Here is a 24,693-nt window from a genome sequence, read left to right on the forward strand (position 1 = left end):
TTTTTTTTTTCTGAGTTGCAACATTAATCACATAAACGGCCTCCCTATGACTGGTATGTTTTCCATGCACTATATTTTTGAAATTACTGTCAAAATTATCTTTCTAAATTAAAATACGACATGTTGCTTCTCTGGTGAAAATCCTTAAAAAATTTCCCCATTGTCTGAATTCACAACTCACAGATAGTTTCTTTTTCCTTTTTCCTTTTTTTTTTTTTTTTTTTTTTTTGAGACAAGCTCTGGCTTTGTCGCCTAGGCTGGAGTGCAGTGGTGTGATTACAGCTCACTGCAGCCTCAAATTCCTAGGATCAAGCAATCCTCCCAACTCAGCCTACAGAAGAGCTAGTACTACAGGTGTGTAACATCACACCCAGTAATTTGTGCATAGATATTCAGCTAATTTTTATGTAGCTAATTTGTAGAGACAGGGTCTATGTTGCTCAGGCTGGTCTTGAATTGCGGGCCTCAAACAATGCTGCCTCAGCCTCCCAAAGTGCTAGGATTATAGTCACGAGTCACTGTGCTGGGCCTACAGATAAACATAGTTAATTGTATTCGTCTCTGACTTCATCTCCAGGCTTATATGTAACTATAATTTCCCAACTCCTCATCATCCTAATCCCCCATCCCAGTCCAGCCTTCTAAGCTAATATGCTCCCTTATTGCTGTCACTTGATCTGTCCTCTCACCTAGCTAACACCTACCCATCTATGGATTTTCAGTGTGAATGTTACTTCTTCAACCCTTTGGAATTTTCCTGTGCTAAGTTCCTATAGTTTCCCATAGCACCAAATGTTTTCCTGTACAATTTTATCATACTATGCTTCCATATTATTTTTTTGTTAGTCTCTTGCAATAGACTCAAGTCTGAGCAAACAAGGTCACCTTTTTGCCTGAAAGTCTGTTTGTCAAGATTCTAACTCTTCTCCTTCTTTGCATTATAAATTTTCTTCTATGTTGCTGCAGTGACAAGTTATCTCCTCTTCCTCCATCGTCTCTTTCATGCATTGCATCAGGCTTTTGTCCTCACTGCTCTAGTGAAATGACCGTGTCAAAGTCACCAGAATATTAATGTTGTAATATGATCAATCCTTAACTTGTATTTTACTTAATCTATGAAAAATTAGTTCTCACTGTTGATCACTCCATCTGTTTTGAGCCTTCGTTTGCTTGACCATCAGAACACCATACTCTCCTGGTTTTCTTCTGTATTATTGGCTGCAGATTTTTTTTTTTTTTTTTGTAACTCATTCTCCTCTTTGTAACTTTGTCCCAGGCCATATTCTGTCTTCTAATCACCGTCCCCCCTCAGTGATAACATATACTTCCATGACTTCTATATGCTCTGACTACCAGATGTTTATCTCTAGCTGTGATTTCTGTGAGTTTTGCAATCACATGTCTAATAAGTATCTCAAAATGGGTATGTCCAAAATAATAACTTTGAAATTCTTCCTCATCCACACTCTCTTTCATCTCAGGGAATGTCACCGCCATTCACTCAGTTCTTAGGCATAAACCTAACATTCATCTTGATTTATCTTTCTTGCATTCAAGTTTACATTTACATCTATTCTCCATCTATCAGTAACAGCTCCACCTTAAAATTATATCTCAAAGCTTACTAATTCGTATCACTGTGACCATTATCTTCCCATCCAAACCACATTACTTTTCCCCTCCATTACCTTGATAGGCTTCTAATCAGTCATACTGGTTCTACTCCACATCTCCCTACACTAACTACAGTGATTTCTTAGAAACTGATTAAGATCACATCACTCCACAGCTCAATATATTCCCATACTAGTTAGAAAAATTTCAAACTCACCATGGTCTTCAAGGATCCATGTGACTTGGCCCTCTGCTCTGCCTCTCTAAACTCATCACCTATCACTCTTTGCTACCATTTACTGTGTTCCAGACACTGTGGCTTGAACATGTCAAGATCTCTCTCCCCTCAACAGTTCATACACTTGCTCACCAACAAGAAAGACTTTTATTCATCCCTCCCTTTGTTCATTTTATTCAGGTTTAAAATGGCAGCATGCTCTGGATGTCTGGTAACTCCAGCTCCTGTTTTATTTTTTTCTACAGCTTTATCACTCCCCAAAAGAAAAGAATGTATTTCTTGATGACGTTTATCCTCCTCCACTAAAATGTAAAATGTAAATGCAAAATGTAAGGACAAAGATCTTATATTCTTATTCAAAACTATGTCACCAGTGCTTAGAATAGTGTTGGCATGCAGTAAGCACTCAATAAATTCTTGATGAATAAATCACTGAAAAACTTATTGTGTATCTGTATATATCTTGTGCTTTCAAATTACCTCTTTATCATTCCTGCATCATTCCTATCTCCCAGTATTTTCCTAAACAAGCCATATTTGTCTAATTCTATGTCAATCATCTTTATTTATTTACCAACAAAATATACTATAGAAAAATTAGCAGATATGCAATACCATATACAGAATGTTTTACATTGACTCTCATGTATATTACTTAATCTAACATTTGCATCCTGTTTTTAAAAGATATATGATAAATTCCTGTTCTGATCAGTATTCAATATAATATGTGGATTAAGAAAACAGGCCTTCAAATCAAGCAGCCTAGGTTCAAATCAAATTCTGCTTTTTTATCTAAGCCAAGAGGTTTTAATACCTGTAAAATAGAGATAATTGTATCTACCTTCCAAAGTTGATGTCAATATTAAATGAGATAATGCTTAATAGTGCTTCATTCAAATGTTAAAAATTGCTATTTATTATTGTATTTAATAACTTTTTCATGGATGAATGGGTAGATGAATAAATGGATAAATGAGTAAGATGGAGATTTTGTATATATTTCTTCATGAATTTTTTCCCATTCTAAGAAAAGATGAAGTAGACAGGTGTTGCCATGGAGACTTTCAAGTGAAAGTAGTTCTTTCTGAGTCTCTAAAGAACTTAAAAAAACAGAACCAGATAAGCTGATCAGATAAGCAGCTAATTAAAGACTCTTTGCCTAAGGCGAGTAGGTGGCGGCTTCTGGGGCTTTTCAAAAAAGACCTCCCACTAACAGAAGTACTTATGCCTAAGGCCATATATTGTCAAAGCTATTAGTGGCTGCAGGGGGTTATTTGAATCACAGCGTCTAAAATGGAGGAGAGCCTGGGGGTTTAGGAGACTGAAGAGTTTAAGAAATGTGAAGTGTAAAAGGTCAAATTTGGAAGATAAAAACTCAGTCTTCAGCATAAGTTTTATTTTTTACATTGGTCTCAGCTCTAATTATTTTAAGTAAAATTTTATTGTATTGTAATTAAAAGAGGCTTGGAACTACATGCTTTGTACAAGATTATTAAATATTGTTTACAAAACAGTTGTTAAAGTTTGTGAATCTTCTAATTTAGTATTTTAACTATAAGCACAACTCACATATCATGTCTAATGGGGCTGCTTTCCAATCAACAGTTTAGTTTTAGTATGTCAGTGTGTGCAAAATTACTGAACATTTTCTTGTGCTTTACTGTGACAGAAAAAAAAAAAAAGACAGTGTTGATAGTAAAAATAAGAACTGTGAAATGGAAAGGACACAATTGAGAGGGAAATCATTAGGAATGTAGAATGCAGTATTGTTTTGGTTTCAATTGGATGCTCACTTGGCTTAAGCTGTTAACTGAGCATTCATTGAACTGTGAAGATAGAGAAAAACAATCATCATGTATAAAATCCTGTAAATAGGCTGTCAAAGATTATATCTAAACTGTAAAGTGTAAATAGAGAATTTGCTCTCTCTCAGAATAAAGCTCCCCATATAATATGTAAATCTATTGCTTGTGTTTTACCAACATACATATCTTTCTGCAGATGTCAGAAGAGTTTGAAACCTCAGATTTGTAAAGGTCTAAGCCAGGAAAGTATGTAAGAGTATCACCATGTGGTGGATACTGAAATGGAAAAAATATGGACCTTGGACTTGGGAAGTTGGTGAGGGTTGTCAGACCCTCTACAGATATTCAGGAAATTGATACAGTAATTTACTAAAAATCCATTAACTGAACAAAAGTTTACTGAACACCTGTTGTGTGCCAAGTCCTCTTTCGATTGAGCCCAAAACCAATATAGTGACAATGGAAAGGGGGACAATTAAGACAGATTAAGAAATCTTTTACAACCAAAAATTATACATAATACATTTCGATGGCTGCGGTAAAGGTAATGATATAAAGAGTAAACGGTTGATGGGTGGCAGAAAATTATTTTAGATAGGATGGCCAAGAAAGATAGGAGACGTCAATGAAATGATGTAGTGAGACAAAAAGATATCTGTTCCAATCAGAGGAAATGAGAAATTCCAAGACCTTGGGGCAGATGTTTTGTGCAGTTAACAGATGTTGAAAAGGAGCATAAATTAAAGAGAACATTTTGATATCAACATAAGATAGCTCTGTACTTGACTCTCATATTTGAATATTTAAGACACTGTGCTTCTTCTATCTTAAAAATATTTTAAGACATGACCACTTTTATTCAGAACATTTTGAAGCTAAAAATATTTGTAGTTAAAAATAGAAATGCAAACTGTATTTTCATTTATGTAAAGATTGGTAGTTAGACCAAATGGTAAAACCTAAACTGGTCTGTCTTCTGAATGTCATTTAGAATCATCACCTTTCTATTTCTTTTCTCACACAGACCCCGTATATCCATCTGTCATATTGTCAACTTTCTGGATTGACACCTGTTCCACAAGGAAGAATATTTTTAAAATGGTATAAGGTAATACGTCTTTTTCATGCGATCTTGGCAGAAAATACAAGTCATCTGACACAATTTTCTATCTCTGGATATGTACTTTTAAACTGCTTCATTCTATTCAGGTTGCTATAACAAAATACCATAGAATGGGTGGCTTATAAACAACAGAAATTTATTTCTCACAGTTCTGGAAGCTGGGAAATCAGCACTGGTAGATTTGGTGTCTGCTGAGGGCCCCTTTCCTGGATTATATATCACCGTCTTCTGGCTGTGTCCTCACATAGTAAAACAGGCTAGAGATCTCTCTGGGGTCTCTTTCATAAGAGCATTAATCCCATTCATGAGAGCTCTGCCCTCATAAATACCTTCCAATCCCTGCCCCCAATACTACCACCTTATGAGTTAGGATTCTAACATATGAATTTGGGGGATTCAAACATTCAGACTACAGCATTCTGCTGCTGGTCCCCAAAATTAATGTCCTTCTCACAGGCAAAATGCATTCATTCCATCCCAATAGCCCCACAAGTTGTAATTTGTTCCAGCATCAACGAAAAGTCTAATGTTCAAAGTCTCATCTAAATATCATGTCAATCACATATGGGTGACACTTTAAGATAAGATTCATCCTGAGGCAAACTGCCCTCCAGCTGTGAGTCTGTAAAATCAAACAAATTATCTGCTTTCAAAATACAATGGTGAGACAGGCACAGCACAGATATTTCCATTCCTAAAAAGAAAAACAGGGCAGAAGAAAGAGGTAACAGATCTTAAGCAGGACCAAAACTTTAAAATTCAAGAAAAATCTTTTTTGGTTCAATGCGCTGTTCTTCAGTCCCACTGGGCCTATGGTCTCACCTCCTAGACTCACAGGTTGGAGGTCTCCTCCCAGACACATTGCAGGGAAGTTTCCATATTCTGGACCTACTGGAGGTTATAATCTTACTTCTGTGACTTTGCTGGGCATAATACATACCACAGCTCTCACAGATTAGAGTTGCATGCCTGTGGTTCTCCCTGACTACCATCACATCAGTGGCTCTACTGTTTCACGATCATATGGGTGGCCCCACCTCTGTAGCTCCACTGGGCATTTTCCCATAAGGTAATGCTAAAGTTGTGGGGCCATCCACATGACCCCTATGGCAGATCTCTGTCTGGGCAGAGAGACTTTCCAGGACACCCTTTGAAATCTACATACAGGCAACCACATCTCCATAACTTTACTGGGTACAGGGCATGGTGAACCAGACCCACGGGAACTATTCCTGTGTAGTCAAGCAGACTGCATGAATCAGAGCCTGGGGCTTAAGGCCCTTCCTTTGAAATCTGACTCCAAGGCCCTTGCACTTTGGGCTTGTGACTGGATGGGCAGCCTCAATCTCTGAAATGCATTCAGATTCATTCTTCGTTTTGGACAATAGGTCCTGACTTCTGTTTAGATGGCTGATTAATCTTTGCATTGTATTGATGAATAGCTTCTAGCTTTTATTGAGATGGTCAGTTCATACCAGTCTTCTTATCAAACAGTACTTGGCTAAACTTTTTTTTTTTTTTTAAGACAGAGTCTCACTGTGTTGCCTGGACTAGATTTCAGTGGTACGATCTCAGCTCACTGCAACCTCTGCCTCCCAGGTTCAATCAGTTCTTCTGCCTCAGCCTCCCAAGTAGCTGGGATTACAGGCATGCACTACCACGCCCGGTTAATTTTTGTATTTTTTAGTAGAGACCAGGTTTCACCACGTTGGCCAGGCTGGTCTCAAACTCCTGACTTCAGGTGATCCACTCGCCTTGGCTAAACTCTTAAAGTTCTCTTTTGAATAGGTCTTCTAATTTTTCCAATACGAGTAGGTTGAAAGTTTTTAAAATATAGAAGTTTTGATTCCCTTTTTTTTTTTTTTTTTTTTTTTTAGACAGAGTCTTGCTCTGTCAGCCAGGCTGGAGTTCTGTGGCATGGTATTGGCTCACTGCAACCTCTGGCTCCTGGATTCAAGTGATTGTCCTGCTTCAGCCTCCAGAGTAGCTAGGACTACAGGTGTCCACCACCACACCTGATTAATTTTTGTATTTTTAGTAGAGACAGGTTTCCCATTGCCCAGACTGGCCTCGAACTCCTGACCTTGTGATCTGCCCACCTCAGCTTCCCAAAGTGCTGGGATTACTGGTGTGAGCCACTGTGCCTGGCCCTGATTTCCAATCAATTAACAATTCCATGTTTAAATCATTGGCAGTCAAGAGAAGCCAAGCTGAACCATTAACATGTTGCTTAGATATTTTCTTGGCCAAATATCCAATTTCATTGTTTAAAGTTTTACCTTCCAGAAAACTCCATAACATGAACATAATCAGCCACTTTTGTTATAAAGTGGCAAAATCTTTGCTTCAATATAACAATAATATTCTTTCCTCTATTGTTCAACTACTTGTTCCTCATTTCCATCTAAAGATTCATCAGAATTGGCTTTACTATCCACATTTCTGCTAATATTCTATTCATAACCCCTTAGATATTTTAGTAAAAAGATGGTGCCTTTCTCTAGAGCTTTCCTCCTCTTATTCTGATCCCTCATCAGAATTTCCCCTTACAGTCCTTTCACAACAATGTAGGCTTTTTCTAGCATGCATCTCAAACTCTTCCAGCCTACACCTGTTACCCAGTTCCAAAGCTGCTGCCACATATTTAGGTTTTTGTTACAGTAGAACCCCACTCCCGGTACCAATTTTCTGCCTTAGTCTTTTCAGGCTAGTATAACAAAAAACTATAGACTAGGTGGTGGCTTATAAACAATAGAAATATATGTCTTATAGTTGTAAAGGCTGGGAAATCAAAGTTTTCTAAAGCACTGGCAGATTCAGTATCTGATGAGGACCCTTTTCCTGGTTCATAGACAGCCATTTTCTTGCTGTGTCCTCACATGGTAGAGGGACATCTCTCTTGGATGTCCAACTAGTAACATCCCTGGTGTTGCTTTTATGAGGACACTAATCCCATTGGTCATCTCCCAATGGCCCCACCTCCCAATACAATCACCTTAGGGGTTAGAATTTCTACACAAAAAAATGGGGAAAATGAATATTTAGACCATAGCAAAAATCCATGCAAAATTAAAGGTAGTCTGTTCTATATCTAATAACTCCTGATGAATGCAGTATCAGGGTTCTCAAAAAGCCCAGGAAACTACAGACTGCTGGACCTCTGACAGAGAGATAGTGTGGGTTCCTGGGTAGCTCATCTTTTGCCCTAAAAGTAAGAAGTGAGTTCTGGCTGAATCTAGGTTGAGAACAGTAAACTAGCATTCACTACTGAGGTGGAATATCAGTAATAGAATAGATAAAAGCCTAAAGTCTTTCATAGACTTTAGTTCCTGGTATGAGCTACTGTACTTGCTGAGATAAATCCTTAGTTGGATAGTATCACCTTACTCTTTTTATATAGGTTTTTATATTTGATGGCTAAAATGCTAGAATTAATCAATTGATACATTTGAAATACAAAAACACTTTGTGATAATCATGTAGAATAGGGGTTTTCTTGGGTTTCAGACACAAATGGTTAATGGTTTAAAATTTATAGTCTTGGGCCAGGTGCGGTGACTCACACCTGTAATCCCAGCACTTTGGGAGACCAAGGCAGATGGATCACCTGAGGTCAGGAGTTCAAGACCAGCCTAGCCAATAAGATGAAACCCTGTCTCCACTAATACAAAAAAATTAGTCAGGCATGGTGGTGCATGCCTGTAATCTTAGCTACTTGGGAGGCTGAGGTGGGAGGATTGTGTGAACTCAGGAGGCAGAGGTTGCAGGAAATCGTGCTACTGTACTCTAGCCTGGGTGACAGTGCAAGACTCGATTTCAAAAAGAATAAAAATAAAAACAAAGTAAAATTTATAGTCTCATATTCTCTATTCTATGTTTCACAAATATTCTCTTCAAATGTTCTCTTTCTTCAGTCACTTCTCTTCACTTGCTATTTTGCTATTTTTTTTATTTTTCATTTTCTCTCTCTTTTTAATGCAACAGATCATTTCTCCCATCTTTATCTTGCCTCTTTCTAACTCTGTCTCATCTGCATGTCTTCATGGGCATAAGAAAATATATTTCTTTGGATAATGTGATGTTTAAATTTTTAGGGTAAGAAGAAAAGCAGAGCATAAACATTCGTTAAATATATATTTCTAAGGCTTATTAAAATTGTAGTAATAATTATTTTAACTTTGTTTTATTTTATGTTAAAAAAATTTGCCAATAATGAAAACAAACCAAAATGTTTATTTCTTTACGTATACTCCTCGACCATTTGGCCTGGAATGCATTAATTGGTGGAAATTTCACTGTCCTCCTAAATGGTATATTTTAATAAAGATTTACTACTATTTTCAATACAATCAGCACATTTTCAAAAACTTGCTTATAAATTTTAAATGCAAATAAAAGTCAAACATGCAAGAAACCCTAAATTAAAGTTGGAAAGGATGACAGTACTTAATGCTTTCAGCCTTTTCCAAAATGTAAACATCTTCTGTGGAAGGGACATTTTCCATATAATAACTTTAAATAGCTTTAAAACTAAAATATCAACAAATTAAAATCAATAGTATCAAATACTTGATCAGTACTGCATATTAAGTCCTATATTCTGCATTGAATACTTTTAGAATTGGAATCTTCTCTCTTGATTTTGTGGTGGATTATTTGACAAAAACAACTTAGTTTGTTAGTACTTATTAGGTTCTAAGAACTAAGCCAAGGCTTTTAATCATTTAGTCATAATGAACCTATGAAGAAGTTCTCTTATTTTCTTGTTTTATTGATATGGGATTTGAAGATCAGAGATTATGTAAATTTTCCAGGATCTTATTGTAACTCACCTCAATTCAGTCATGCGGACAAAGCCAAGACATTCACCCACAACTCTTGTGCTGATAATTTAGTACAATTCCCAGTTCTGATGATTTCACTCAATTTTACATAATTTTTTACAACCTCTCACATTAATTAGCACATTAACACGATAAATATACAAACAGAGCCTTTAAGGATTAATTCACACATTTACATTTCAATTCTTGGCATATGTAGGTTCTTTGAACACTCTAAAGGAATAAAAGGGGTTTTGATGATATTTAAAGATTAATGAACTAGTTTATGAATTTCCATGTCATTATATTACTCTGTTTTTACAGTAGATTACATGAAACTAAGTAAAGAGAACTATTTATCTAAGTTCTTCTATTTTTACAGCATTGATATTTTCTATCAATACCTACGTAAATATATTAAAAGTGAAGAGAAATTATGTAAATAATTACTGGGGAAAGTGAGGCAGAAACAATGATTCTTAGTATTTATAGAAAAAGATTTAAAAATCTACTGTGAGTTTTGAAGGGAGTTATTATTATGTGTCTGTCTTCAATTATTAAACTGATTTCAAGCAATATAATTTCCAATTTATGCATATAGCATGACTAATTTTGGCATTGACATATAGAAACATTTCTTTTAGCTCATGATTCCTTTAGTTCAGAATGTTATAAATGTTATTTATAATATTTCATGAGTATGAAGTCAATGTATTGTGTTGTATGTATTGTGGTTCAGAAAAGAGGACATTATTTGTTTTGTCTTTATTAGAGTACAAGTACCTAAGGGGAAGATCTCTCTGCCCTATTAACCCCAGCTCTCTGGTAGGCACAAGATAGGTGGAACATCAAGTCCAGCTGATTTATCTCCTATACTTGTGGACTGCCAAAAATGTACTTTATAGAGTCCGCAATTCTGTAAAATAAATGGGGCAGAAATGTAATTGGGAAATAGTTTATAAGTCAGAACATAAACAGAAGCAGTAATCTATCAATTAATTTAGGTATAAAGGTAGGAAAAGTTAGTCTTAAATCCTGCCTCCACTCTAACCCTTACTATGGCTCTGCCACTTTAAAGAGAACTATTTTACCTCTTTCAGACTCAGTTTATTCATCTGTACATTCCAAAAGTTAACAGTTCCATAGATTTGTCAGAGGATTACATCAAATATGTATTTAAATTACTTAGCATGGAATAGGCCTTTTTTAGACAATCCAGGCTGCTAAAACAAAATACCACAGATTAGGTAAGTTGTCAACAACAGAAATGTATTTCTTAGAGTGCTAAAGATTGGGAAGTCTAAGATCAAGGTGCCAGCAGATGTAGTGTTCGGTGAGGGCTTGCTCAGTGCTTCATAGACAATGCCTTCTGTGTTCTCGCATGGCAGAAGGCTGAATATGCTTCCTCAGACTTATTTTATAAAGGCACTAATCTCATTCCTGAGGGTGGAGCCCCCAAGACCTAGTCACCTTCCAAAGGCTCCACCTCTTAATACCCCTACATGGGGGATTAGGTTTCAACATAAGAATTTGTGTGTTGTTGGGGGTGGTGGGGAGAGGGAGAGAATAAATATTCAGACGATAGGATTGGCAAATAGTGGCATTAAGAAAATTATAAATATCAGAAATCAGAAATTGTGGTTATTTAGCTAAAAGATAAGAAAATTGAAGAGTCATTTACAGTCTTCTAGTGTTTTAAATTATTTTTTTAAGTGGTCATTCGACAAATAATAGAATAATACAAGAATAGTTCAGGTTCCATTTATTGTCACGGAAAAAATTAAAATATTTGTTGTAAGAAAAAAATGCACTGTGAAATATGCTAGGTATATTTTTTTGGAGAGGTGGGAGTGGCAATATCAAATTCCTAGAGAAATCAAATGACTATCCATCTTTCCTAGTTATTTGTGACAGCTCAGTTTATACCATTATCCTAGCACAATTGTTGACAATGTCCTGATTTAAATGGTAAAAAAATATATTTTACTTAAAGCAAATATATTCTATAAAAATTACATATCCTGGTCTGGTCCAGTGGCTCGTGCCTAAATCCCAGCACTTTGGGAGGCCGAGGCAGATGGATCACGAGGTCCGGAGTTCAAGACCAGCCTGACTAATATGGTGAAACAGCATCCCTACTAAAAGAAACAAAAAATTAGCAGGGCATAGTGGCGGGTGCCTGTAATCCCAGATACTCGGGAGGCTGAGGCAGGAGAACCGCTTGAACCTGGGAGGCGGAGGTTGCAGTGAGCCAAGATCATGCCATTGCACTCCAGCCTGAGCGACAGGGCGAGACTCCGTCAAAAAACAAACAAACAAACAAACAAAAAAAACACAACATATCCTGTGAATGCATATCAACAGATTTATCTTTGATTTCTTCTCAGTAGAAATGAATGTACCTTCTATGTTATTTCACAATTTAAGGTTATTTTTTATTCTAATGACCTATGAACTGACATGTGAACAAATGTATTTTAAAAAGCTAAAATTAAGAATGGCAAATATAATTCATTTTCATATGGCAAAATGTGTTATTGAAAAGTAATTTTATATATTTATGATTGTCTATTATGTGTCAATATACACACTCATTCTTCCCTATGAAGAGTGGACTATTAAGATTATTAAAATTAAAACAAAAATAAAACAAAATTTCTGCTTATCTTTTATTTTAAAAAATATTATTTTCAGCTGGTCATGGTAGATCACACCTGTAATTCCAGCATTCTGGCAGGCTGAGGCGGGTGGATTACTTGAGGCCAGGAGTTCAATACCAGCCTAGACAACATGGTGAGACCTGGTCCCTTTTGTATTTTGTAAACATACAAAAATTAGCTGGGCATGGGAGTGCAATCCTGTAATCCCAGCTACTCGAAATGCTGAGGCAGGAGGCTTGAATCTGGGAGGCAGAAATTGAAAGGGAGCTGAGATCATGTCATGGCCCTCCAGACTGGCAACAGAGCAAGACTCTCTCTCAAAAAAATAAAATAAAATAAAATAAAATCTTATTTTTAACATCACATGCCAATGTAACTTTAATGAGAAACAACTCAAGTCATTAGAATTATTTTATAACCTGAAATGAAGTCTTACCACTCTTTTTTGAATTTAATATTATGTATTTTTTAAAAATAATAATTTTCAGATATGTTATTGGGGCAGGGAAGAGAGTAATTTCCCTACTCTCTATATTTTCTATGTCTATGGAACGCTACAAAAGCCAAGCATCATTATAATTACCCTGAAATACTATAAAATTCTAAACTATTAAGATATCCATAATTTTAGATAGTGTACATTCTATTTACCAACATAAGGTAGATATACTATTGCAAAAACAACTTTGAAACAATAAGATTTTTGGCTAACCTTATGCATTTTACTCATTCAAAATGTTACCACCCATATTTGTGAAAGACTGAAAAAATTTATTATTTTATATTCTTATACATATCTATATCTAACAGAGTCAGAAAAAAAACAATTCATATTTTCTAATTCTTTTGATGACCAAGCAAAATATTTCCAGAAAAGTCAGCTTTAAGACCTACCATTTGATAGCACAACAGTGTGACTATAGTCAATAAAAAAAAAACTGTACATTTTAAAATAAAGAGTGTCATTGGATTGTTGCAATGCAATGAATAAATGCTTGAGGAGATGGATATCCCATTCTTCATAAAGTGCTTATTTCATATTGACTGCCTGTAACAAAACATCTCATGTACTCCATTAATATATACACCTGTGTACTCACAAAAATTAAAAATAAAAAAAAGGATAATAGTGCTTCATAATCCCACATGAGTAGCATCAGATTCTGTGTTCCTGGAAATATATGTATGTACTTACATCCATATAAATCCATATAAATCAGTAAATGAGGAAACTATTTAGCTAATTCAGCAAAAAGTTTTTCACTGATTTTATCATCAAGACAATTGCAACAAATCTCCACTGATTTTTCATATTTATATAAAGCATACCTATTAAATTATTTAAAATTTAGTGCATAATTACATTTGAAATTTTAACAAATTGAAAGTTGTAAGATAATCAATTTTTATATAAAATATGTATATCACAGATCATACAAATTTATATACTCACCAATACAAGTAGGTAAGGAATCATTCCACTGGGCCAAAGAATTGGGCACTGTTTCACACCTAATTGCTATGGATCCATGGAGAATATACCCTGGATTACATTCAAAAAGAACCAAGGAACCGACTGCAAATTCATTGCCAATTCTTCTTCCAAATCTTGGTTCAGGCACAGAACTGCATTGTGTGGAACTTGTTCTAGGAACAGCTGTGTAGAAATATTATTTATTTCAATTTTACATGGTAGACAAATACAGATTTCTGTATGTAACTGTTTAAACACATTTTCGAGAAATCATAACTTTTTATCAGAACTTGAATTAACAATTTTAATATATTCTTAAAGTGTTAAATTTCAGACAGAATAACATAATTTAAAATAAATATTGTTATCGTCATCAAGGTTTTTTATCAGAAAAGTTTTACTTCTGATCCTTTAAACATCAACCATATTTTTTTCTATTTTTGTTTTAACAGACTCATTAATATTACAAAGTACTCTTTGTTAGATATTTTTGTAATTTGTGGGATAAAACTGAAAGCATTTTTTTTTCTTTTTAAGCTTAGAATACCAAGTTCAAAAAATATGTGTCAGGTTATATCAAATAATTTTACTTTTGTTTTCAGTATTTGGTTCTTAATTAAAAACAGATTTTACAAAAGCAAACAGTACTTTACTAGTTTCATAGAATGTTCACAAACAATTTCAAACACATTTGCTATTGAGAAAGATAACTACATTTGGACTAGGTAGAATATATGTCAGACAGATTAACAACAATAAAACTTTTTACTTTAATAATCACACAATATCAGATTTAAAATTGCTTTTAGATTTTATAGGTATGTCCTTTAATTGTGTCTCTTTTTTTTTTTTTTTTTTTTTTTTGGTTTAGTAAAATAGAATGATAACAGGATGTTTTTTCTTTTTAAAACACATAACAAATGTGATTAAAGAGATTGACAATAGCCCAGAAAAATGATATGATGAATTCTAAATAGATTAATTCTTCTTATTCGACTTGAGTAAGTATAATTCCATTCATTATAGTGCCTTTTTACAGTCATAATGCCACACATTGTTTCCAGGGGGAAGTACTACTTAACATAAAAGAGTATAGTATTATAGTCAACTGATAAATGGGGTAAGAGGGTTTAATAGGAATAACAAATCACAAATGCTTATACATTTCTTAGGAATAAAATGCAAGATACATTTCAGAATAACTACTATATGAATATATGTATTTCAAAGAAAATATTTCAAATAATGACTCTTAACTTGGTTTAATGATAATATAGAAGGTTGTCTACCACAGGGCAAGAAAAAACTGTGTAAACAAACTTCTAATTGCACAAAAGTCCTAAAAACTGTGAAGAAAGTTTTAATTCTCCTGAGAGAATGAGAAACTATAATTTTAGAATGGAACACTGATTTCCTTGGCATGTTTAAGTACATCAGCATCAAAATTTTTATACCTTTACTTTAGAGTGCTAAACTAAATTAGACTAAATAGTCTAGAGTGCTAGACTATTAGAAAATAGAAAATGTAGATAGTAAAGAATTGTCGGGAAAAAAAGTAGATGTTTTGAAAACAATATGTGAGAAGGAAGGAAAATCAGGCATTTAAACTGAGAATGATGATGGAAGCAATAGATTTTGTTTACTTTGGTCAAGTTGACAGTGATGTAGTGATGGGGGAGGGGACAAAATAAAACTGCTTAAAAACACTTTTATCTAGAGGAGTTCATCATTCAAAATCTCTGAATACATCATAGAAAATGATATCATTCCTTAGTGTGTTTCTAGACTACAGGGTCACTTACCTTGGTAAACAAAGTGAAATCCCTTAGCTGTTATTGGTCCAACTGAAGTAAATCGAATTGTGATCTGATTACCTGAACTCAGTGGAAGTGATTCTCCTACTCAACAAAACAAACACTAGATATCATAAATAATTTTCATTCAGTAAACCTAACAAATTATATTATAATCTTACACTGTCATTTGAAAATGTCAATCTATGTTCTATCAAATTACTTTAAAATATCCTACCACTACCAATATAGTTTCTTTGGGTTCAACTTGTATTGCAAGCTTTTTCTCAGAAAGCTTTCATTACATTTTTATACATATTGCCTCATTCTTCAAAGAATTCTTAAATATTTTATATTACATTAAACACCAGAGACTAAGTGATTAAATATATTATTTACTTGGTTACAATCCCAGAGAATAGCTGGTTGTATTTTTCTCAACCTTCTGAGTTAATTTTGTTTCTATTCTTTACAAAAAAAAAAAGTGACACTATTTTCACTTTATTTCTAATATGGATGACATAAATCTCAACTTTCACTACAATACTAATCAAAGTCAGTCTTTAATCAGTAACTGATGCATGGCAGTTCTATTAAAGGATACCTGAATGGGATCCTGAGAGGGAAGATAACAGAGAAGATTGCTGAGTTGGCCCATCATACACCTCAACAACATCGTGGAGTGATGTCTGGAAAAATACAAACTGGCCAAACACCACTGATCAACAGGAACCCGGAGAAGCAAACAAATCACCAACCATCCAAAAACGAAAACAAAAAACAAAAAAATAGAAAGAGGAGGAGAGAGAGAACAAAGTATTACAATATAATAGTCACTTTTTTTTTCTACCATTAAAAGAGGATAGGTGCCAATTGGTTCATATTACTGACACAGTACTTCAGGTCATAAAAGAAGTGACCATGACCTAAAGCAATAAAATTTTAAGACAACAATTCTTAAAAATATAAATGAGTATAGCATTTAATTTGGATCAGAAATAATAAGATTGATGATTAATACTTTATAGTAACTACTTTTGGCTTTTCCCAATGGTGGTCTGATTCTTTTCACTTTGTGACTCTCTTCTCTTTTTCTAATTTTTTTCCTCCTCCTTTAGATGAGATAGACAAACTTTTAATTCAGGGGAGTTTTAAAATTGTCCTTAAAAATGCTATTCCATTATGAGTAATAATTTCATTAGAAAAAGATTAGCAAGATTCTTTTCAGGTATAGTGTTTAATTTACATTCTAAGTTTTAAATGATTCCTAAACATTTATTGTTAATCTTCTGCCAAAATAAAGAAATATTATTTATGATTCCTCAGCAATTGAGATATCATAAAATTTTGCAAAATAATTGCTCTTCCATGGTAAGTACAGTTCTGAAGTACATACCAATAGAGCTTTATAGATGTGTCTTTTTACTCTATTTTCACTTATCCTTTAATTATATACTAAACTTACATGCAGAATTTACCGAAACTAAAACTATAGAGAAAGAACTTGTTTCAAGAACAGAAAGAACAGAAATCAGTTTGCTTTGCGGTTTTTTTTTTTTTTAAATACAATCAGTAAGAAAAATTATCCTTAAAATATTGCATTGGTAAAATTGTGGGGTTTAAAAGAGTATAATTTTTAATGAAAATTTAATAATGTAAAAGCAAGGTCACTTTTATAAATTTGAAATCACATGAATTTAAATTGTTCATTTCATGAGTATATACAAGTATATGTTTCAAATGCTGATTCAAATTGTACACCTCAAATGAAGGCTATGGACATTCTCTGGTGGTCCTTATACTAATAGGCTAATTCACTTGAAACATGGTTACTTTTGCCTATGAATTCAGTTATACACATAATATTGTAAACAAAGCTATACGTAGTTTTTTGGCCTGTAAAAATAAGCTGGTGATCTCAGTCCAGTTCTTTGTGGAGCAAAAGAAAATGAAAACATTAACAGATACAGCGATGTTTCTTTGAACATTTCTGAACATTGCTGTGCTAAAATTTGTCAATAATCCTCCTTAAAATATTTCCTAGAAGTCATGAATACAAATGTATGTTTCCACCAAACCAGACACAAGCTGTGAATTATTTTAATGGTTTACAAGTCATACAAAAATTTTGAATTCAGACCCTTTTAAAAGATCCCAAATTTGTTCCACCAAATCCCAAGCTACTTCCAAAATACTCCAAATATATATAGGAAAGGTTTTCTGTTTTTGCATTTGTTTAGATTAGTGTTTAGATGATCTGTTCTCAAACATGTCTTAAGAAGGTTCTATTATAAAGCAGATTGCCGCTGCCTTACCAAGTAGCCAAAAAAAAAAAAAAAAAAGATATGTTAGTCTAATCATGACAACTTTGTTACATCAAGCACACTGCCCAAAAAGGCTCTTGGAGTATAATTCATTCTTTCAGCTTTTTGGGATATCATTAAGAAAAAAAGTACAATTCAGCATCCTTTAACTCTTTCTTTCCATCAGAAAACATGCCCAATTTCCTTGCAAACCACTATATTTACAAACATTTAAAACAACTAAAATACACAGATATCCAAGAGCTTTTTCTGAGGAAAAAGAAAAAAAAATTTCATCTTTTTTTTTTTTTTGCCTTTAGTCCTCTTCTCAATTATTGTTTCTATACAGATAGACCAGTTTTGCATTATCTCTAAACTGAATATGTTGAGACTATAACTGTTAATAATGCAGCCATTAACCCCATGTTTTTGTATCATGTTGAGTATAGAAAACTGTAGGGCATGCTCTTTTAAGTGTTGTTAATAATTTGTGCTTGTAATTTGTTGTAGTTATTAACTCAGTTGGGAGAGTTGAGAAAGCTAGGAGTGGGGGAGTAGAGTGCTGAATCTTGCCTTATTAAGCAATGGGCGAGCCACTTTTCTTTAAAAGCAATCAATTCTGCATTAATATCAGCAATTGAAACTTTAAATTAAAAGTAGCTTTCATCAGAAAACAGTTACTCTGAGAGGATATGGAATCACTATAGTAAAGATAAAATTTTAAAGTACACGCATAAGTTATTTTGTAGTATGAACAATGAAGAACACTCACATAGTGATTTGATTTCTCACACATTATCATATTAATATTGTCTCATTAAACTGATATATTATAATCGTGAACCAAGTACTCCCAGTCAGAAGTCTTAAGAAGTAAGTGGTGACTCTCAGATCTGCTTCTCCATTCTGTCTGTAAATCTCTTAGTTTATCTAGTTTTTTAAGGTGCAAACAGCAGTAAGTCTTCTGATTCTAAAATGTTCTGAATAGCCAAAGGTATTTGCCTGGTTGAAAGTGATATAAGGAAAATCTGTAAGAGATTTTAAAGTGGCTCAAAAGATTACTGTTTTTTTGTTTTTTGTTTTTTATTTTATTTTTGTAAGCAACTTGTCTAGCAAATTGGGTTACTTGTGTTAAATGGAGACTGTGGTATAATGCAATGGATTATTGCCCAGTGAACAGATTTATTTTGCCTGTATGCACCTATTTGTTTGTAAATTCATCTTAACATTCCTGATTATCTATCTATCTTATCCACAGATCTATCTAATTTATCTATTAACCATCTGTTGTTTGGTTATTTGAATTCTCTTTTGAACCATTGTAACATCTTACTGGGTTTCTCATTCTTTAACTGAAAGTTAAACAAAATTTTTAAGTATCCTTTATATTTATATGAGAGTCATAGTTCTGCTCTTTTTAAAAATTCTCTCTAAACACTGACCTGATGCTGGTGCCTCAATCCAATGGGTAGAACACTCTTTTATTTCTAGAACTACAATTAACCCCAAGTCTGTGCTGACTGTGTCTTTTGCATGATTAACAAGCTCCGTGGTCTGTTTCTTTATTTCCAAGCAGAGATACAGAATTCCTTGCATCTCAGCTCCAAGCTTCTTTTCTGTTTTCTTAAGCATATAGATTTCAAAAGCATTTTGCTCTCAATATACAAGAGTAAGCTGTATACACCAAGCTATTTCTTAAGGGAAATGCTACTAATTTTTTTCTTCTTTAAACATAATACATGTTAAAGAAAATGTTTTTATCTCTTTTGTTGAAAAATTCAATTTTTATAGTGATATATATACTATAGTAAGCTAGAAAAAGGGAGAATAAGGAAACCAGTAAGATAAAAGCAAACAAATAAGCCTATGCAAATTATGTAGTTTTTATGCCTGAAATTATATCTAAGCCTATTATATTTTCATACATTGTATTTTAGAATAGAGTTTATTAATTCAACCAGCATTAGTTGATTTTGTGATGTGCCAGGAACTGGGTTAAATGCTAGTGTTAAGAAAGTGACCAGTACAGACAGGGTCCCTGCTCTTTAACTCTATTAATTCTATTTCTGTTTATTGAAGTAGCAGCTTTTCTTTATTCCACCTATGAAAAGATGTTAGGCTAGCCAATTAATTATAAACCAACAATAGGGCACTTTGGGTACATCTTTCCATGAAGAGTATTGCTATACTGATCAATTAAATCCATTCTTTAAAGCAAAGCATCTACTAACCTCTAATGGGTAACATTCGTGGAGTTCTCGACACATTTTTAATAAATCTATAACTTAGATTTTTAATAAATCACTTTAAAAGTCTGGAGAAATCACTAAAAGGAAAACCAGTTTAGATCATGTTGCTAGAACCTTTATCCCAATTTTAAAGTATTTTCCTAGTTCATTTTCTTCCTCATGAATAAATTCAGAATGAGACAAGGCAGTGTATCTATCTACTCTTTTTTGTAGACAAAGCAAGGTTTATTTGACATCTAATTTTTGAAGTATCACATCCAAATAAAATTGAGAAGTAATGTTCCATTGACTGAGAAGGTTTGCATAACATAAATTTTCATGTAACTGTTTCAGTAAGCCTTTGTTTCCTATTCTCCATCAAACCCTGTCGAATCCTTTTCCCTTTGGTCACATTCATTTAATTCCTGAGACTTCATCCAATTTGCTTAATTAAGCCATCCCAAATATAACTCAATAAATGATGACAGTGTCTAAGATGGCATAAAGAAACTCTTGAGCATTAGCATAGATAAGTGGCTAAATTGTCACTACAGACCAACAGTTACCCTGAAAGCATCATTGCGGAAACAGTATAGTGAGTGCCTGGAATATGGCATAATGCACCAAAATGGGTTAGTGCTTACAGGGGAGGGTCTTTGCTTAGAACATGAATAAATAGAACAACAAGAAGTTAAAGCTCCCTTCTCCACTAAACTCTAATCTGCAACATGGTTGAAACGTTCTACCATTGCTATTATTCTCTCCTTGACCAATGTTTAATCAGGCTCCTCTGAATCCTCTTCCCAACTAGGCCTTGACTATTTCACTTCTGTGTCTGTCTTTGCATTGTCCAGTTTTAACAAGAATCCTGATGAGCTGGTTTAGCCAAAATCCCTTCTCTCAATGTCTGATTACCCTCTCACCTCCACCATCCCCCAGGTGACGTCTGATAACCCTGGCTTGCCTTCACCAACAGTCCGTGTTAAGGTGGTTTAGCCAGAATAGCCCTCATCCCTGATGTTTCCTCTTAATAATTTTCCATCTACTAACCTCCATCCTGCTTCTGGTATATAAATTTCCACTTTTTCTTGTTATATTTGAAGTTGGCTCAATTTCTCTTTTCTACTGCAAAACCCATCAAAGTAATTCCTATGCCTATCCTGACACTTCTGAATAGTCTGATATAGTTTGGCTGCAACTCCACTCAAATCTCATCTTGAACTGTAATCCCCATGTTCCCCTGGATGGTAACTGAATCATGGAGGTGGTTTTCCCTTTGCTGTTCTCATGATAGTGAGTGAGTTATCATGAGGTATGATGGTTTTATAAGCATCTGGCATTCCCCCTGCTGGCTCTCACTGTGTCCTGCTGCCACGTGAAGAAGGTGCCTGCTACTTCCATTGCCTTCTGCCATGATTGTAAATTTCCTGAGGCCTCTTCAGCAATTTAGAACTGTGAGTCAATTAAACCTTTTTCCTTTATAAATTACTTAATCTTGGGTATTTCTACATAGCAGTGTTAGAACAGGCTAATACAGTAAATTGGTACCAAGAGTGGAGTGCTGCTATAAAGATACCTGAAAATGTGGAAGCAACTTTGGAATTAGGTAAGAGGCAGAAGTTGGAAAGCTTTGAGGGATCAAAAGACAGGGAGATGTGGGAAAGTTTAGAACTCCCTAAAGACTTGTTGACCAAAATGCTGATAGTGATATGGACAATGAAGTCCAGACTGAGGTTGTCTCAGATGGAGATGAGAAACTTGTTGAGAACTAGAATAAAGGTGATTCTTTCTATGCTTTAGTAAAGAGACTGGTGGCATTTTGCTCCTGTGCTAGAGATGTGTGGAACTTACTTTGAACTTGAGAGAGATGATTTAGGGTATCTGGCAGAATAAATTTCTAAGTTGCAAAGCATTCAAGAGGAAGCAAAGCATAAAAATTTGGAGAATTTGCAGTCTGACCATGTGAGGTTAAATATAAAAAACCAATTTCTGGGCAGAAATTCAAGCCAGCTGCAGAAATTTGTATAAGTAATGAGGAACCAAATATTAATCCCCAAGACAATAGGGAAATGTCTCCAGAGTATGTCAGAGAACTTCATGGAAGCCCCTCTCATCAAAGGCCTAAAGGTCTAGGAGGTAAAAATGGTTTCCTGGGCTGGCCCAGGGCTCTCCTGCTCTGTGCAGCCTCAGGACATGGTGCCCTGCACCCAGCTGCTTCAGCTCTAGCTGTGGCTAAAAGAACCAAGGTACAGCTTGAGCATTGCTTCAAAGGGTGCAAGTCCCAAGCCTTGGCAGCTTCCATATGGTGCTGAGCCTGTTGGTGCACAGAAGTCAAGAATTGAGGTCTGGGAACCTCTACCTAGATTTCACAGGATGTATGGAAATGTCTGAATGTCCAGGCAGAAGTTTGCTGCAGGGTGGAGCCACCATGAAGAACCTCTGCTAGGGCACTGTGGAAGGGAAATACAGGATCGGAGCTCCCACACAGAGTACTCACTGGGACACTGCCTAGTGAAGCTATGAGAAGAGGGCCACCATCCACCAGATCCAGAATGGTAGATTCACTGACAGCTTGTATTGTGCACCAGGAAAAGTCATAGATGCTCAAAGCCAGTCTGTGAAAGCAGCCAGGAGGGGGGTTTTACCCTGCAAAGCCACAGGAGCGGAGATGCCTGAGGCTGACAGAGCCCACCTCTTGCATCAGTGTGACCAGGATGTGAGACATGAAGTCAAAGAAGATCATTTTGGAACTTTAAGGCTTAATGATTGCTCTATTGGATTTTGGACTTGGATAGGGCCTGTAGTCCTTTTGTTTTGGCCAATTTCTCCCATTTGGAACTGAGATATTTACCAAATGTCTGTACCCCCATTGTAACTAGGAAATAACTAACTTGCTTTTGATTTTATAGGCTCATAGGTAGATGGGACTTGCCTTGTTTCGGATGAGACTTTGAACTTGGACTTTTGGGTTAATGCTGGAATGAATGAAGACTTTGGAGAACTGTTGGAAAGGCATGATTGTGTTTTGAAATGCGAGGGCATGAGATTGGAAGGGACCAGGGGTAGAATGATATGATTTGGCTGTGTTCCCACCCAAATTTCATCTCAAATTGTAGTTCCCATAATTTCCATGTGTACTAGGAGGGACCCAGTGAGAGGTAACTGAATCATGAGGGTGGTTTTCCCATAGCTGTTGTCATGATAATGAGTGAGTTCTTATGAGATATGATAGTTTTATAAGGGTCTGGCATTTCTTCTGGTGGCTCTCACTTCGTCCTGCCACCCTGTGAAGAAAGTACTTGCTTCTCCTTTGCCTTCTGCCATGATTGTAAGTTTCCTGAGGCTTCTCCAGTTATTCAGGACTATGAATCAATTAAATCTCTTTCCTTTATAAATTACCCAGTCTTGGATATTTCCTCACAGTAGAGTGAGAATGGACTAATACACTCTTCTTCTATTCTGCAGGAAGTAAATGAATGATTTCTTTTTAAAACTGAGTAAACCAGAAACTTTTAGAAGTTTGTTTTAATTTTTGAGACATCAAAATAACTAGCTGCTACATTATATAAAGGTTCACTGATTTAGCAATTAATTAATTTCAAATGAGGATAATAAAACAAATATGGACATGATTACCATAATTCAATGATCAGGATTGGAGTTATTGAATTAAAAATGAAAATTGAATTTATGCAAATTAATATTTCAATTTTTTTGGCTTTTTTTTTTTCTCAGAGGGGAATAATTCTCTGAGTAACCTAATGGCATGACATTGTGAGGAAAAAAACAAAACAAAACTGAGACTTAGACTGGGGCATGGTTAAAGGAAGAGATCCAACCCCTGTGTAGAAGGTGGTGGAGAGTTAAAATTAAAATATCTAAGAGGTTGTAGTGAATTCAGCTTGATTTAAACTTGTTTTGACATAAAAGACTTCAAATTTGGTGAAGTAAGGCCAGCAGGTCTCCCTGGAAGCAGCTCTAGTAGTCAGATAGATAGTGCCAAATTAATGATGGTGACAATGACAGTGCCAAAGCTTGCCAAATGACAAGCCCTCTTTGTTGCATAAAAGAATGGATGAAGTAACCTAAAGATTATCAGTACTTATAGCTGAACAGATTTAGGAAGATTAATGTTTTCAAATGAACAACCTATGTGTCTGATATATGCTATGATATTAGGGCATTTCATAAAATTGCCTAATAAAGAGTTAAGCATTCAAGTTCTGGAATCAGACTCTCAAGGACTGAATCCAGGATTAACCAAATGGGAAAGCCTCAGTTTCCTCATCTGTAAAACAGGGATAATAAAAGTACCTGACCTCCTAGGATTGATGTGAATAGCACGTAAATTGATACTTGTAAAACATTTTAAACAGCACCTGAAACAGTAACAAATGTTAGTCGCCATTACTAGTAACTCAGCTTTGTAAATATATATGCTCCTAATTCAGTTAGAAAACTTACTGATAGGCAAAATTTAATTCAACTTTTATGTGAGCATATCCTCTTTCATTGTCTGCTTTCTATACATCAGTATTTAGTAAAAAAGATAGGACTGCCTGGGTGAGATGAGTACTCCAGCTATTTTAATCAAGCTTAATTTGTCTTAAGACTTCAAGTTGGCTATGC

The 24,693-nt window shown here is 34.8% G+C and overlaps 1 protein-coding gene across 3 annotated transcripts in view; it reads right to left on the reverse strand.

Moving 5' to 3' along the window:
* The window catches only part of CSMD3 (CUB and Sushi multiple domains 3), a 1,308,251-nt gene that overhangs the window by 168,403 nt on the left and 1,115,155 nt on the right, over positions 1-24,693 (reverse strand). For 2 of the 3 annotated variants that reach the window (XM_030937706.1, XM_030937707.1), the window contains 3 exons: positions 16,138-16,251; positions 15,543-15,638; positions 13,720-13,923 (listed from right to left, as the gene is read on the reverse strand). In XM_030937706.1, coding sequence (XP_030793566.1) covers positions 13,720-13,923; positions 15,543-15,638; positions 16,138-16,251 — 414 coding nt within the window. The remainder of the gene's footprint in view (positions 1-13,719; positions 13,924-15,542; positions 15,639-16,137; positions 16,252-24,693) is intronic. The other variant, XM_030937708.1, reaches the window with a different exon arrangement.

Source organism: Rhinopithecus roxellana, chromosome 9 (assembly GCF_007565055.1).
Source record: "Rhinopithecus roxellana isolate Shanxi Qingling chromosome 9, ASM756505v1, whole genome shotgun sequence".
NCBI lineage: Eukaryota > Metazoa > Chordata > Mammalia > Primates > Cercopithecidae > Rhinopithecus > Rhinopithecus roxellana.